This window comes from Heptranchias perlo, chromosome 10 (assembly GCF_035084215.1).
Source record: "Heptranchias perlo isolate sHepPer1 chromosome 10, sHepPer1.hap1, whole genome shotgun sequence".
NCBI lineage: Eukaryota > Metazoa > Chordata > Chondrichthyes > Hexanchiformes > Hexanchidae > Heptranchias > Heptranchias perlo.
Window position 1 is genome coordinate 4742640 of NC_090334.1, and position 14714 is coordinate 4757353.

Below are 14714 nucleotides of genomic sequence, written 5' to 3' on the forward strand. Positions count from 1 at the left end.
ATATTGGGACTGAGAGTGCAGGATACTGATATTGGGACTGAGAGTGCAGGATACTGATATTGGGACTGAGAGTGCAGGATACTGATATTGGGACTGAGAGTGCAGGATACTGATATTGGGACTGAGAGTGCAGGATACTGATATTGGGACTGAGAGTGCAGAATACTGATATTGGGACTGAGAGTACAGGGTACAGATACTGGAACTGAGAGTGTAAGGTGCAGATACTGGGACTGAGAGTGCAGGGTACAGATACTGGGACTGAGAGTGCAGGGTACAGATACTGGAACTCTTAGTGCAGGGTACAGATACTGGGACTGAGTGTGCAGGGTACAGATACTGGGACTGAGAGTACAGGGTACAGATACTGGGACTGAGAGTGCAAGGTGCAGATACTGGGACTGAGAGTGCAGGGTACAGATACTGGGACTGAGAGTGCAAGGTGCAGATACTGGGACTGAGAGTGCAGGGTACAGATACTGGAACTCTTAGTGCAGGGTACAGATACTGGGACTGAGAGTACAGGGTACACATCCTGGGACTGAGAGTGCAAGGTGCAGATACTGGGACTGAGAGTACAGGGTACAGATACTGGAACTGAGAGTACAGCATACAGATACTGGGACTGAGAGTACAGAGTACAGATACTGGGACTGAGAGTACAGAGTACAGATACTGGGACTGAGAGTACAGAGTACAGATACTGGGACTGAGAGTACAGAGTACAGATACTGGGACTGAGAGTACAGAGTACAGATACTGGGACTGAGAGTACAGAGTACAGATACTGGGACTGAGAGTACAGGGTACAGATACTGGGACTGAGAGTACAGAGTACAGATACTGGGACTGAGAGTACAGGGTACAGATACTGGGACTGAGAGTACAGATACTGGGACTGAGAGTGTAGGATACAGATACTGGGACTGAGAGTACAGAGTACAGATACTGGGACTGAGAGTACAGAGTACAGATACTGGGACTGAGAGTACAGAGTACAGATACTGGGACTGAGAGTACAGGGTACAGATACTGGAACTGAGAGTACAGCATACAGATACTGGGACTGAGAGTACAGAGTACAGATACTGGGACTGAGAGTACAGAGTACAGATACTGGGACTGAGAGTACAGAGTACAGATACTGGGACTGAGAGTACAGAGTACAGATACTGGGACTGAGAGTACAGAGTACAGATACTGGGACTGAGAGTACAGAGTACAGATACTGGGACTGAGAGTACAGAGTACAGATACTGGGACTGAGAGTACAGGGTACAGATACTGGGACTGAGAGTACAGAGTACAGATACTGGGACTGAGAGTACAGGGTACAGATACTGGGACTGAGAGTACAGATACTGGGACTGAGAGTGTAGGATACAGATACTGGGACTGAGAGTACAGAGTACAGATACTGGGACTGAGAGTGTAGGATACAGATACTGGGACTGAGAGTACAGGGCACAGATACTGGGACTGAGAGTACAGGGCACAGATACTGGGACTGAGAGTACAGGGTACAGATACTGGAACTGAGAGTGCAGGGTACAGATACTGGGAGTGAGAGTACAGGGTACAGATACTGGGACTGAGAGTACAGGGTACAGATACTGGAACTGAGAGTGCAAGGTGCAGATACTGGGACTGAGAGTGCAAGGTGCAGATACTGGGACTGAGAGTACAGGGTACAGATACTGGAACTGAGAGTACAGGGTACAGATACTGGGACTGAGAGTGCAGGATACAGATACTGGGACTGAGAGTGCAGGGTACAGATACTGGGACTGAGAGTACAGGGTACAGATACTGGGACTGAGAGTGCAGGATACAGATACTGGGACTGAGAGTGCAGGGTACAGATACTGGGACTGAGAGTGCAAGGTGCAGATACTGGGACTGAGAGTGCAGGGTACAGATACTGGGACTGAGAGTGCAGGATACTGATATTGGGACTGAGAGTGCAGGATACTGATATTGGGACTGAGAGTGCAGGATACTGATATTGGGACTGAGAGTGCAGGATACTGATATTGGGACTGAGAGTGCAGGATACTGATATTGGGACTGAGAGTGCAGGATACTGATATTGGGACTGAGAGTGCAGGATACTGATATTGGGACTGAGAGTGCAGGATACTGATATTGGGACTGAGTGTGCAGGATACTGATATTGGGACTGAGAGTGCAGGATACTGATATTGGGACTGAGAGTGCAGAATACTGATATTGGGACTGAGAGTGCAGGATACTGATATTGGGACTGAGAGTGCAGGATACTGATATTGGGACTGAGAGTGCAGGATACTGATATTGGGACTGAGTGTGCAGGATACTGATATTGGGACTGAGAGTGCAGGATACTGATATTGGGACTGAGAGTGCAGGATACTGATATTGGGACTGAGAGTGCAGGATACTGATATTGGGACTGAGAGTGCAGGATACTGATATTGGGACTGAGAGTGCAGGATACTGATATTGGGACTGAGAGTGCAGGATACTGATATTGGGACTGAGAGTGCAGGATACTGATATTGGGACTGAGAGTGCAGGATACTGATATTGGGACTGAGTGTGCAGGATACTGATATTGGGACTGAGAGTGCAGGATACTGATATTGGGACTGAGAGTGCAGAATACTGATATTGGGACTGAGAGTGCAGAATACTGACACTGGGACTGAGAGTGCAGAATACTGACACTGGGACTGAGAGTGCAGAATACTGACACTGGGACTGAGAGTACAGCATACAGATACTGGGACTGAGAGTACAGCATACAGATACTGGGACTGAGAGTACAGGATACAGATACTGGGACTGAGAGTACAGTATACAGATACTGGGACTGAGAGTACAGCATACAGATACTGGGACTGAGAGTACAGGATACAGATATTGGGACTGAGAGTGCAGGATACAGATACTGGGACTGAGAGCGCAGGATACAGATACTGGGACTGAGAGTACAGGATACAGATACTGAGAGCGAGAGTATAGGGTACAGATAGTGGGACAGAGACTGCAGGATACAGGTGCTGAGTGTGCAGGTAGAGATTCTGGGACTGAGAATGCAGTATACAGATACTGGGACTGAGAGTACAGGGTACAGATACTGGGACTGAGAGTACAGGGTACAGATACTGGGACTGAGAGTACAGGATACAGATACTGGGACTGAGAGTACAGGGTACAGATACTGGGACTGAGAGTACAGGGTACAGATACTGGGACTGAGAGTACAGGGTACAGATACTGGGACTGAGAGTACAGGGTACAGATACTGGGACTGAGAGTACAGGATACAGATACTGAGAGCGAGAGTATAGGGTACAGATAGTGGGACAGAGACTGCAGGATACAGGTGCTGAGTGTGCAGGTAGAGATTCTGGGACTGAGAATGCAGTATACAGTTACTGGGGCTCAGAGTACAGGATACAGATACTGGGACTGAGAGTACAGGGTACAGATACTGGGACTGAGAGTGTAGGGTACAGATACTGGGACTGAGAGTACAGGATACAGATACTGGGACTGAGAGTACAGGGTACAGATACTGGGACTGAGAGTGTAGGGTACAGATACTGGGACTGAGAGTACAGGATACAGATACTGGGACTGAGAGTACAGGATACAGATACTGGGACTGAGAGTACAGAGTACAGATACTGGGACTGAGAGTACAGGGTACAGATACTGGGACTGAGAGTACAGGATACAGATACTGGGACTGAGAGTACAGAGTACAGATACTGGGACTGAGAGTGTAGGGTACAGATACTGGGACTGAGAGTACAGCATACAGATACTGGGACTGAGATTACAGGAAACAGATACTGGGACTGAGAGTACAGCATACAGATACTGGGACTGAGAGTACAGCATACAGATACTGGGACTGAGAGTACAGGGTACAGATACTGGGACTGAGAGTACAGGGTACAGATACTGGGACTGAGAGTACAGGGTACAGATACTGGGACTGAGAGTACAGGGCATAGATACTCTGACTGAGGCTTCAGGGAAGGAAACCTGTCGTCCTTACCGGTCTGGCCTATATGTGACTCCAGGCCCACAGGAATGTAGTTGACTCATAATCAACCTCTGAAATGGCCCAGCAAGCCACTCAGTAGTACAATCTTGCTATGAAAAGTCATAATAAGAATAAAACCGGACGGTCCACCTGGCATCGGACCACTAGGCACTGGACACGACAAAGGCAAACCAAGCCCAGTCGACCCTGCAAAGTCCTCCTCACTAATGTCTGGGGACTTGTGCCAAAATTGGGACAGCTGTCCCACAGACTAGTCAAGCAACAGTCTGACATAGCCATAGTCACAGAATCATACCTTTCAGCCAACGTCCCAGTCTCTTCCATCACCATCCCTGGGTACGTCCTGTCCCACCGGCAGGACAGACCCACCAGAGGTGGCGGTACAGTGATATACAGTCAGGAGGGAGTGGCCCTGGGAGTCCTCAACATTGACTCTGGACCCCATGAAATCTCATGGCATCAGGTCAAACATGGGCAAGGAAACCTCCTGCTGATTACCACCTACCGTCCTCCCTCAGCTGATGAATCAGTCCTCCTCCATGTTGAGCAACACTTGGAGGAAGCACTCAGGGTAGAAAGGGCACAAAATGTACTCTGGGTGGGGGACTTCAATGTCCATCACCAAGAGTGGCTCGGTAGCACCACAACTGACCAAGCTGGCCGAGTCCTATAGGACATAGCTGCCAGACTGGGCCTACGGCAGGTGGTGAGCGAACCAACATGAGGGAAAAATCTATTTGACCTCGTCTGCACCAATCTACCTGTCGCAGGTGCATCTGTCCATGACAGTATTGGTAGGAGTGACCACCGCACAGTCCTTGTGGAGACGAAGTCCCATCGTCGCACTGAGGACACCATCCAACGTGTTGTGTGGCACTACCACCGTGCTAAATGGGATAGGTTCAAAACAGATGTAACAGCTCAAAACCGGGCATCCATGAGGCACTGTGGGCCATCAGCAGCAGCTTTGTATTCCAGCACAATCTGTAACCTCATGGCCCGGCATATTCCTCACTCTACCATTACCAACAAGCCAGGGGATCAACCCTGGTTCAATGAGGAGTGTAGAAGAGCATGAAAGGGGCAGCACCAGGCATACCTAAAATGAGGTGCCAACCTGGTGAAGCTACAACTCAGGACTGCATGCATGCTAAACAGCGGAAGCAACATGCAATAGACAGAGCTAAGCAATTCCACAACCAACGGATCAGATCAAATCTGCAGTCCTGCCACATGCAGTCGTGAATGGTGATGGACAATTAAACAACTAACAGGAGGAGGAGGCTCTGTAAACAACCCCATCCTCAATGATGGCGGAGTCCAGCACATGAGTGCAAAAGACAAGGCTGAAGCGTTTGCAACCATCTTCAGCCAGAAGTGCCAAGTGAATGACCCATCTCGGCCTCCTCCCGATATCCCCACCATCACAGAAGCCAAGCTTCAGCCAATTCGATTCACTCCACGTGATATTAAGAAACGGCTGAGTGCACTGGATACAGCAAAGGCTATGGGCCCCGACAACATCCCAGCTGTAGTGCTGAAGACTTGTGCTCCAGAACTAGCCGCGCCTCTAGCCAAACTGTTCCAGTACAGCTACAACACTGGCAATGTGGAAAATTGCCCAGGTATGTCTTGTCCACAAAAAGCAGGACAAATCCAATCCGGCCAATTACCGCACCATCAGTCTACTCTCAATCATCAGCAAAGTGATGGAAGTTGCCGTCGATAGTGCTATCAAGCAGCACCTACTCACCAATAACCTGCTCACTGACGCTCAGTTTGGGTTCCGCCAGGACCACTCGGCTCCAGACCTCATTACAGCGTTGGTCCAAACATGGACAAAAGAGCTGAATTCCAGAGGTGAGAGTAACTGCCCTTGACATCAAGGCAACATTTGACCGAGTGTGACACCAAGGAACCCTAATAAAATTGAATCGGGGAAAACGGTCCAGTGGCTGGAGTCGTAACTAGCACAAAGGAGGTCCTCAGGGCAGTGTCCTAGGCCCAACCATCTTCAGCTGCTTCATCAATGACCTTCCCTCCATCATAAGGTCAAAAATGGGGATGTTCGCTGACGATTGCACAGTGTTCAGTTCCATTCGCAACCCCTCAGATAATGAAGCAGTCCGTACCCGCATGCAGCAAGACCTGGACAACATCCAGGCTTGGGCTGATAAGTAGCAAGTAACATTCGCGCCAGACAAGTGCCAGGCAATGACCATCTCCGACAAGAGAGAGTCTAATCACCTCCCCTTGACATTCAATGGCATTACCATCACCGAATCCCCCACCATCAACATCCTGGGGGTCACTATTGACCAGAAACTTAACTGGACCAGCCATATAAATACTGTGGCCACAAGACCAGGTCAGAGACTGGGTATTCTGTGGTGAGTGACTCATCTCCTGACTCCCCACAGCCTTTCCACCATCTACAAGGCACAAGTCAGGAGTGTGATGGAATACTCTCCACTTGCCTGGATGAGTGCAGCTCCAACAACACTCAAGAAGCTCAACACCATCCAGGACAAAGCAGCCCGCTTGATTGGCACCCCATCCACCACCCTAAACATTCACTCCCTTCACCACTGGCACACCATGGCTGCAGTGTGTACCATCCACAGGATGCACTGCAGCAACTCGCCAAGGCTTCTTCGACAGCACCTCCCAAACCCGTGACCTCTACCACCTAGAAGGACAAGGGCAGCAGGCACATGGGAACAACACCACCTGCACGTTCCCCTCCAAGTCACACACCATCCCGACTTGGAAATATATCACCGTTTCTTCATCGCTGGGTCAAAATCCTGGAACTCCCTTCCTGTAAGAACCTTCACCACACGGACTGCAGCGGTTCAAGAAGGCGGCTCACCACCACCTTCTCAAAGGCAATTAGGGATGGGCAATAAATGCTGGCCTTGCCAGCGATGCCCAAATCCCATGAACGAAAAAAAAATACAGGTACTGAGAGTGCAGGATACAGACACTGGTACTGAGAGTGCAGGATACAGACACTGGTACTGAGAGTGCAGGGTACAGACACTGGTACTGAGAGTGCAGGGTACAGACACTGGTACTGAGAGTGCAGGATACAGATACTGGGAGTGAGAGTGTGGGATAGAGATACTGGAACTGAGACTGAGAGGGCAGTGTACAGATACTGGGAGTGAGAGTACAGGGTACAGATACTAGGACTGGGAGTATAGGGTACAGATACTGAGATTGAAAGTGTGGAATGCAGATACTGGGGCTGAGAGTCCAGATACAGATACTTGGACTGAGAGTGCAGGATACAGACACTGGGACTGAGATTGCAGGATACAGATACTGGGACTGAGATTGCAGGATACAGATACTGGGACTGAGATTGCAGGATACAGATACTGGGACTGAGACTGGGAGTTCTGCTTACAGATACTAAGACTGAGTGTACAGGATACAGATACTGAGACTGAGAGTGTGGAATGCAGATACTGAGGCTGAGAATCCAGGGTACAGATACTGGGACTGAGACTGGGAGTTCTGCTTACAGATTCTGAGACTGAGTGTGCAGGGTACAGATACTGAGACTGAGTGTGCAGGGTAGAGATACTGGGACTGAGAGTACAGGGTACAGATACTGAGAGGACAGTGTGCAGATACTGGGACTGAGAGTGTAGGGTACAGATACTGGGACTGAGTGTGCAGGGTACAGATAGTGGGACTGAGAGTGCAGGATACAGATACTGGGACTGAGAGTGCAGGATACAGATACTGGGACTGAGTGTGCAGGGTACAGATACTGGGACTGAGTGTGCAGGGTACAGATACTGGGACTGAGAGTACAGGGTACAGATACTGGGACTGAGAGTGCAAGGTACAGATACTGGAACTGAGAGTACAGAGTACAGATACTGGGACTGAGTGTGCAGGGTACAGATACTGGGACTGAGAGTACAGGGTACAGATACTGGAACTGAGAGTACAGGGTACAGATACTGGAACTGAGAGTACAGGGTACAGATACTGGAACTGAGAGTGTAAGGTGCAGATACTGGGACTGAGAGTGCAGGGTACAGATACTGGGACTGAGTGTGCAGGGTACAGATACTGGGACTGAGTGTGCAGGGTACAGATACTGGGACTGAGTGTGCAGGGTACAGATACTGGGATTGAGTGTGCAGGATACAGATACTGGGACTGAGTGTGCAGGGTACAGATACTGGGACTGAGTGTGCAGGGTACAGATACTGGGATTGAGTGTGCAGGATACAGATACTGGGACTGAGAGTACAGGATACAGATACTGGGACTGAGAGTACAGGGTACAGATACTGGGACTGAGTGTGCAGGGTACAGATACTGGGACTGAGTGTGCAGGGTACAGATACTGGGACTGAGTGTGCAGGGTACAGATACTGGGACTGAGTGTGCAGGGTACAGATACTGGGACTGAGTGTGCAGGGTACAGATACTGGGATTGAGTGTGCAGGATACAGATACTGGGACTGAGTGTGCAGGGTACAGATACTGGGACTGAGTGTGCAGGGTACAGATACTGGGATTGAGTGTGCAGGATACAGATACTGGGACTGAGAGTACAGGGTACAGATACTGGGACTGACAGTGCAGGGTACAGATACTGGGACTGAGACTTCAGGATACAGGTACTGAGAGGGCAGTGTGCAGACACTGGGAATGATAGTGTGGGATAGTGATACTGGAACTGAGACTGAGAGGGCAGTGTCCAGATACTGGGACTGAGAATCCAGGGTACAGATACTGGGATAAGAGTGCAGCGTTTAGATACTGGGACTGAGAGTGCAGAATACATGTTCTGGGACAGAGACTGCAGGATACAGGTACTGAGAGTGCAGCGTACAGATACTGGGACTGGGAATGAAGGATACAGATTCGGAAGGTGAAGGATACAGATACTGTGACTGAGAGTGAGAGCGCAGGGTACAGATACTGAGACTGAGCGTGCTGGAAACAGATTCTCGGACTGATAGTGCAGAATGTAAATACAGGGAGGGAGGGGGGAGGATACAGATACTGGGACTGATAGTGCGGAATGTAGATACTGTGACGGAGGGTGCAGGATACCGATACTGGGACTGAGAGTGGAGAGTACAGATACTGGGACAGAGAGTGGAGAGTTCAGATACTGGGACTGAGAGTGGAGAGTACAGATACTGGGACAGAGAGTACAGGATATAGATACTGAGACTGAGATGGCAGGATACAGATATTGGGAGTGCAGGGTATAGATACTCGGACAGAGACTTTGAGGATACAGATACTGAGAGGGCTGTGTACAGATACTGGGACTGAGAGTGTGGGATCGAGATACTGGAACTGAGACTGAGAGGGCAGTGTCTTGATACGGTGACTGAGAATCCAGGGTACAGATACTGGGACTGAGAGTGCAGGGTACAGATACTGGGACTGAGTGTGCAGGGTACAGTTACTAGGACTGAGTGTGCAGGGTAAAGATACTGGGACTGAGTGTGCAGGGTACATATACTGGGACTGAGTGTGCAGGGTACAGATACTGGGACTGAGTGTGCAGGATACAGATAGTGAGAGGACAGTGTGCAGATACTGGGACTGAGAGTGCAGGATACAGATACTGAGAGGACAGTGTGCAGATACTGGGACTGAGAGTGCAGGATACAGATAGTGAGAGGACAGTGTGCAGATACTGGGACTGAGAGTGCAGGATACAGATACTGAGAGGACAGTGTGCAGATACTGGGACTGAGCGTGCAGGATACAGATAGTGAGACTGGAAGTGCAGGATACAGATACTGGGACTGAGAGTGCAGGGGACGGATACTGGGACTGAGCGTGCCGGGTACAGATACTGGGACTGAGCGTGCCGGGTACAGATACTGGGACTGAGAGTGCAGGGGACGGATACTGGGACTGAGAGTGCAGGGGACGGATACTGGGACTGAGAGTACAGGGTACAGATACTGGGACTGAGCGTGCCGGGTACAGATACTGGGACTGAGAGTGCAGGGGACGGATACTGGGACTGAGAGTGCAGGGGACGGATACTGGGACTGAGAGTGCAGGGGACGGATACTGGGACTGTATCTGACCTGGGAGTTCCTGATAGTGCATCTTCTCTTGCCCCAAGCTGTGTCATACCCTTGTGAGCACAAATATTGACAGAAAAAGTAGATGGTGAGGTTCCCTTCGCAATGATATGAAGGAGGAGTGAAGTGAGTGGGGTGGGGGGGGAGTTCTCTACTTCTATTCGCTGATGTTCCTGAGGCCCAACTAGTCCACGGCGTACTACGAACAAAAGGAAATCTGAGATATGGACAGGAAAGGCTGCTCTGTCTGATATGGTGCGTTCCTCAGTCACTGATCTGTCTTTACTTTGTTCTTCCTCAGCTACTGCAGAAGAAGTTTGAGAACTTGGAGCAGGAGCTAAGTACCCTGGGTCAGAACAAGGTGTCCACGTTTCACGAGCTGGTGAAATCGCTGAAGAGACAGTCTCACAGCTTCATGACGGAGATCCTGGATAAGGCCAATGGGATCAACCAGCAGTGGGACACACTGCAACAAGCTGCTCGAACTCGAGCAGAGGTGAGGGGCTGTCTGGTGAGGGGCTGTCTGGTGAGGGGGGTGGGGCCCACTGCTGCTAGAACTCGAGCAGAGTTGAGGGGCTGTTGGTCATTTTCCACACGGGATTGGTTTCAACAGTCCGTGAGTGAATCTACGGCAGACATTATACCATCCTTGATGGTACAGTCCTCTGAAAGTGAGTGTGTCTGGGTGTGAGTGTGAGTTCAGTCCCCTGATAGTGAGTGCCTGGGTGTGAGTGAGTGTGAGTTCAGTCCCCTGATAGTGAGTGTGTCTGGGTGTGAGTGTGAGTTCAGTCCCCTGATAGTGAGTGTGTCTGGGTGTGAGTGTGAGTTCAGTCCCCTGATAGTGAGTGTGTCTGGGTGTGAGTGTGAGTTCAGTCCCCTGATAGTGAGTGCCTGGGTGTGAGTGAGTGTGAGTTCAGTCCCCTGATAGTGAGTGTGTCTGGGTGTGAGTGTGAGTTCAGTCCCCTGATAGTGAGTGTGTCTGGGTGTGAGTGTGAGTTCAGTCCCCTGATAGTGAGTGTGTCTGGGTGTGAGCGTGAGTTCAGTCCCCTGATAGTGAGTGTGTCTGGGTGTGAGCGTGAGTTCAGTCCCCTGATAGTGAGTGTGTCTGGGTGTGAGCGTGAGTTCAGTCCCCTGATAGTGAGTGTGTCTGGGTGTGAGCGTGAGTTCAGTCCCCTGATAGTGAGTGTGTCTGGGTGTGAGTGTGAGTTCAGTCCCCTGATAGTGAGTGTGTCTGGGTGTGAGCGTGAGTTCAGTCCCCTGATAGTGAGTGTGTCTGGGTGTGAGTGTAAGAATTTCCAGCACTCATCAGAATGAGCCCCTGCCAATTCTAATTCTCGAGCCTTGTGTAAATCTACTGGCCAACCTCCCACCTCTTCCAGGAGGCAATCCTGCTCCTCCGATCTCCCAAAAACAAATATACAACCGTACCTTATTGGACCTGGTCTGGAGTGGAATCTGCCTCCCTCTGAGTTGTCCCAGCGAGAGACTCGGTGGCACTTGTATTTGTGTCCCAATGACATCATTGAGACCCGACATGCGTCTGTTAAGAAGGACCCCACCGGACAGCCACCTGCTCAGTTGACCAGGTTAAAATTGTGATTGGTCGGCTCCAGGGCGGGTAAGTAACTTGGGCCGTTCTAACTACGCAGCCGCCCCCCCCCCCCCCCCCCCCCGGTTATCCGCTGACTGGGTGGGGTTAAAATCGCCCCCTCTGGCTGATTACAAGGGAATAAGTCAGAGAGGGCTTCAGCAGATGTATTTGGTCTGACTGGTTGTCAGGTGCTAGGCTGGGTCTCGTGCACCATCAGTGTCAGAACCCCCTCCAAATCCTCTCCATGTGGAGATTGTTCAAACTGTCGTCTGCAGATCCCTCCAGTGGTGTAGAGAGTAACTGCAGCTCCTGGCGTGGTGCTGGGTCTTGCAGAAGGAAATACTTGCATTTATACAGCACCTTTCACAACCTCAGGATGACCACAAAGTGCTTTACACTACTTATGAAGTACTTTTGTAGTGTAGTCACTTGTAATGAAGGGAAACGCGACAGCCAGTTTACGCACAGCAAGGTTCCACAACAGCAATGAGATAATGATCAGATCATCTGTTTTAGTGGTGTTGGTTGAGGGATAAATATTGGCCTAGAACACCGGGGAGAACTCCCCTGCTCATTTTCGAAATAGTGCAATGGGATTCTTTATAGCCACTTGAGTGGGCAGACGGGCCTTGGTTTAACATCTCATCTGATAGACAAAAGATTGCAGGTTCTACTGCCAGTCTCTACTGCCCTCAGTCACCTGACCTCAGATGGGTCAAGAGGCAGGGAAAGGATAAGCTTACATTTATATAAAGCCTTAACCCCTCCTTAGGACTGCCCATGAATTACTTTTCGAAGTCACTGTTGTTTTGTGGACAATATGCAATATGCACATGGGAATATCCTACAGAGCAATGAGATCGATGACCAGTTACTGTGTTTTTCTGGTGTGGGTTGAGAGGGGAATATTGCCCAGGACACCAGGAGAACTCCAGATTGTGCCATGGGATCAATGAACATTGGCCTAAACTGATGGGACAGGCTGACAGGGACTCTGTTTTACACCTTGTGAAAAAGAGCATATTGGACAGTGCAGCACTCCCTCAGTACCGCACTGGAGTGTCAGCATGGATCACATGCTTGAGTCCTGGAGTGGGGCTTGAACCCATAACCTTCTGGAAAGGAGAAATAAGCCAGGAATCCTGTTCCTTATTACTATCGAGAGGTCCCTGCTGGAAATGATCGCATCATCAGATTTGACTGTGATGCTGAAGTTGGGGAGAACATGGACAGGGACTTGGACTGAAAGTTGGGTGTGGTCTTTTCCCTCAGGTATTCAGCTTGACCCAGATGGTGAGTCAGGTATTGGGTAAATGCCACCATGGGTGGGAGGGACTGCAATTCTAACTCACTCTGCATCCTCTCTCCAGAATCTCAAAGCAGCACATCAGGTTCACCGATTCGACTATGATGTGGCCGACCTGAAGAGCTGGATCCAGGAGAAGGACAGCACGGTGGGCACCGACGACTATGGACATGATTTGAATCGTGTGCAGACACTGCTGCGGCAACATGAAGGTGTGGAGGTAAGGCACATCGACTCTAGATTACTGCATAGGCACATCGACTCTAGATTACTGCATAGGCACATCGACTCTAGATTACTGCATATAGGGCACATCGACTCTAGATTACTGCATATAGGGCACATCGACTCTAGATTACTGCATAGGCACATCGACTCTAGATTACTGCATATAGGGCACATCGACTCTAGATTACTGCATAGGCACATCGACTCTAGATTACTGCATATAGGGCACATCGACTCTAGATTACTGCATATAGGGCACATCGACTCTAGATTACTGCATAGGCACATCGACTCTAGATTACTGCATATAGGGCACATCGACTCTAGATTACTGCATATAGGGCACATCGACTCTAGATTACTGCATATAGGGCACATCGACTCTAGATTACTGCATAGGCACATCGACTCTAGATTACTGCATATAGGGCACATCGACTCTAGATTACTGCATAGGCACATCGACTCTAGATTACTGCATATAGGGCACATCGACTCTAGATTACTGCATATAGGGCACATTGACTCTAGATTACTGCATATAGGGCACATCGACTCTAGATTACTGCATAGGCACATCGACTCTAGATTACTGCATATAGGGCACATCGACTCTAGATTACTGCATAGGCACATCGACTCTAGATTACTGCATATAGGGCACATCGACTCTAGATTACTGCATATAGGGCACATTGACTCTAGATTACTGCATAGGCACATCGACTCTAGATTACTGCATATAGGGCACATCGACTCTAGATTATTGCATATAGGGCACATCGACTCTAGATTATTGCATGTAAGGCACATCAACACTAGATTACTGCATGTAAGGAACATCGACTCTAGATTACTGCATAGGCACATCGACTCTAGATTACTGCATATAGGGCACATCGACTCTAGATTACTGCATAGGCACATCGACTCTAGATTACTGCATAGGCACATCGACTCTAGATTACTGCATATAGGGCACATCGACTCTAGATTACTGCATATAGGGCACATCGACTCTAGATTACTGCATATAGGGCACATCGACTCTAGATTACTGCATATAGGGCACATAAACTCTAGACTACTGCATGTAGCCACTCTGCCAGGGCACTTTCAAACGGCGGGCAGACGCTCCACCCCTTACAAGGCCGGATGGAAATTCCCAACTAGAGCAGCACCAGTTAACTTGCAAAGTAAATTTCCACCCAGAATGGCTGCAGGGATGGGTAATTTGTTACTTTGCAATACAGAATCTCTGATTTGCAGGATGTTACTCATGGTGTCTCCCAGGGATCTGTACTGGGGCCTCACCTTTTCACTATATTTATCAATGACTTGGATGAAGGAATAGAGAGCCGTAAATCCAAGTTTGCTGACGACATTAAATTAGGTGGCACAGTAAACAGTGTAGACGGGATTAAAGGGACATTGATAGACTAAGTGAGT

At 49.4% G+C, this 14714-nt stretch overlaps 1 protein-coding gene across 1 annotated transcript in view; it reads left to right on the forward strand.

Moving 5' to 3' along the window:
- Window positions 1–14714, forward strand: part of sptbn5 (spectrin, beta, non-erythrocytic 5) — a 394215-nt gene that overhangs the window by 305301 nt on the left and 74200 nt on the right. The window contains exons 58-59 of the mRNA XM_067991151.1: window positions 10442–10636; window positions 13102–13257. Of these exons, the coding sequence (XP_067847252.1) occupies window positions 10442–10636; window positions 13102–13257 (351 nt within the window). The remainder of the gene's footprint in view (window positions 1–10441; window positions 10637–13101; window positions 13258–14714) is intronic.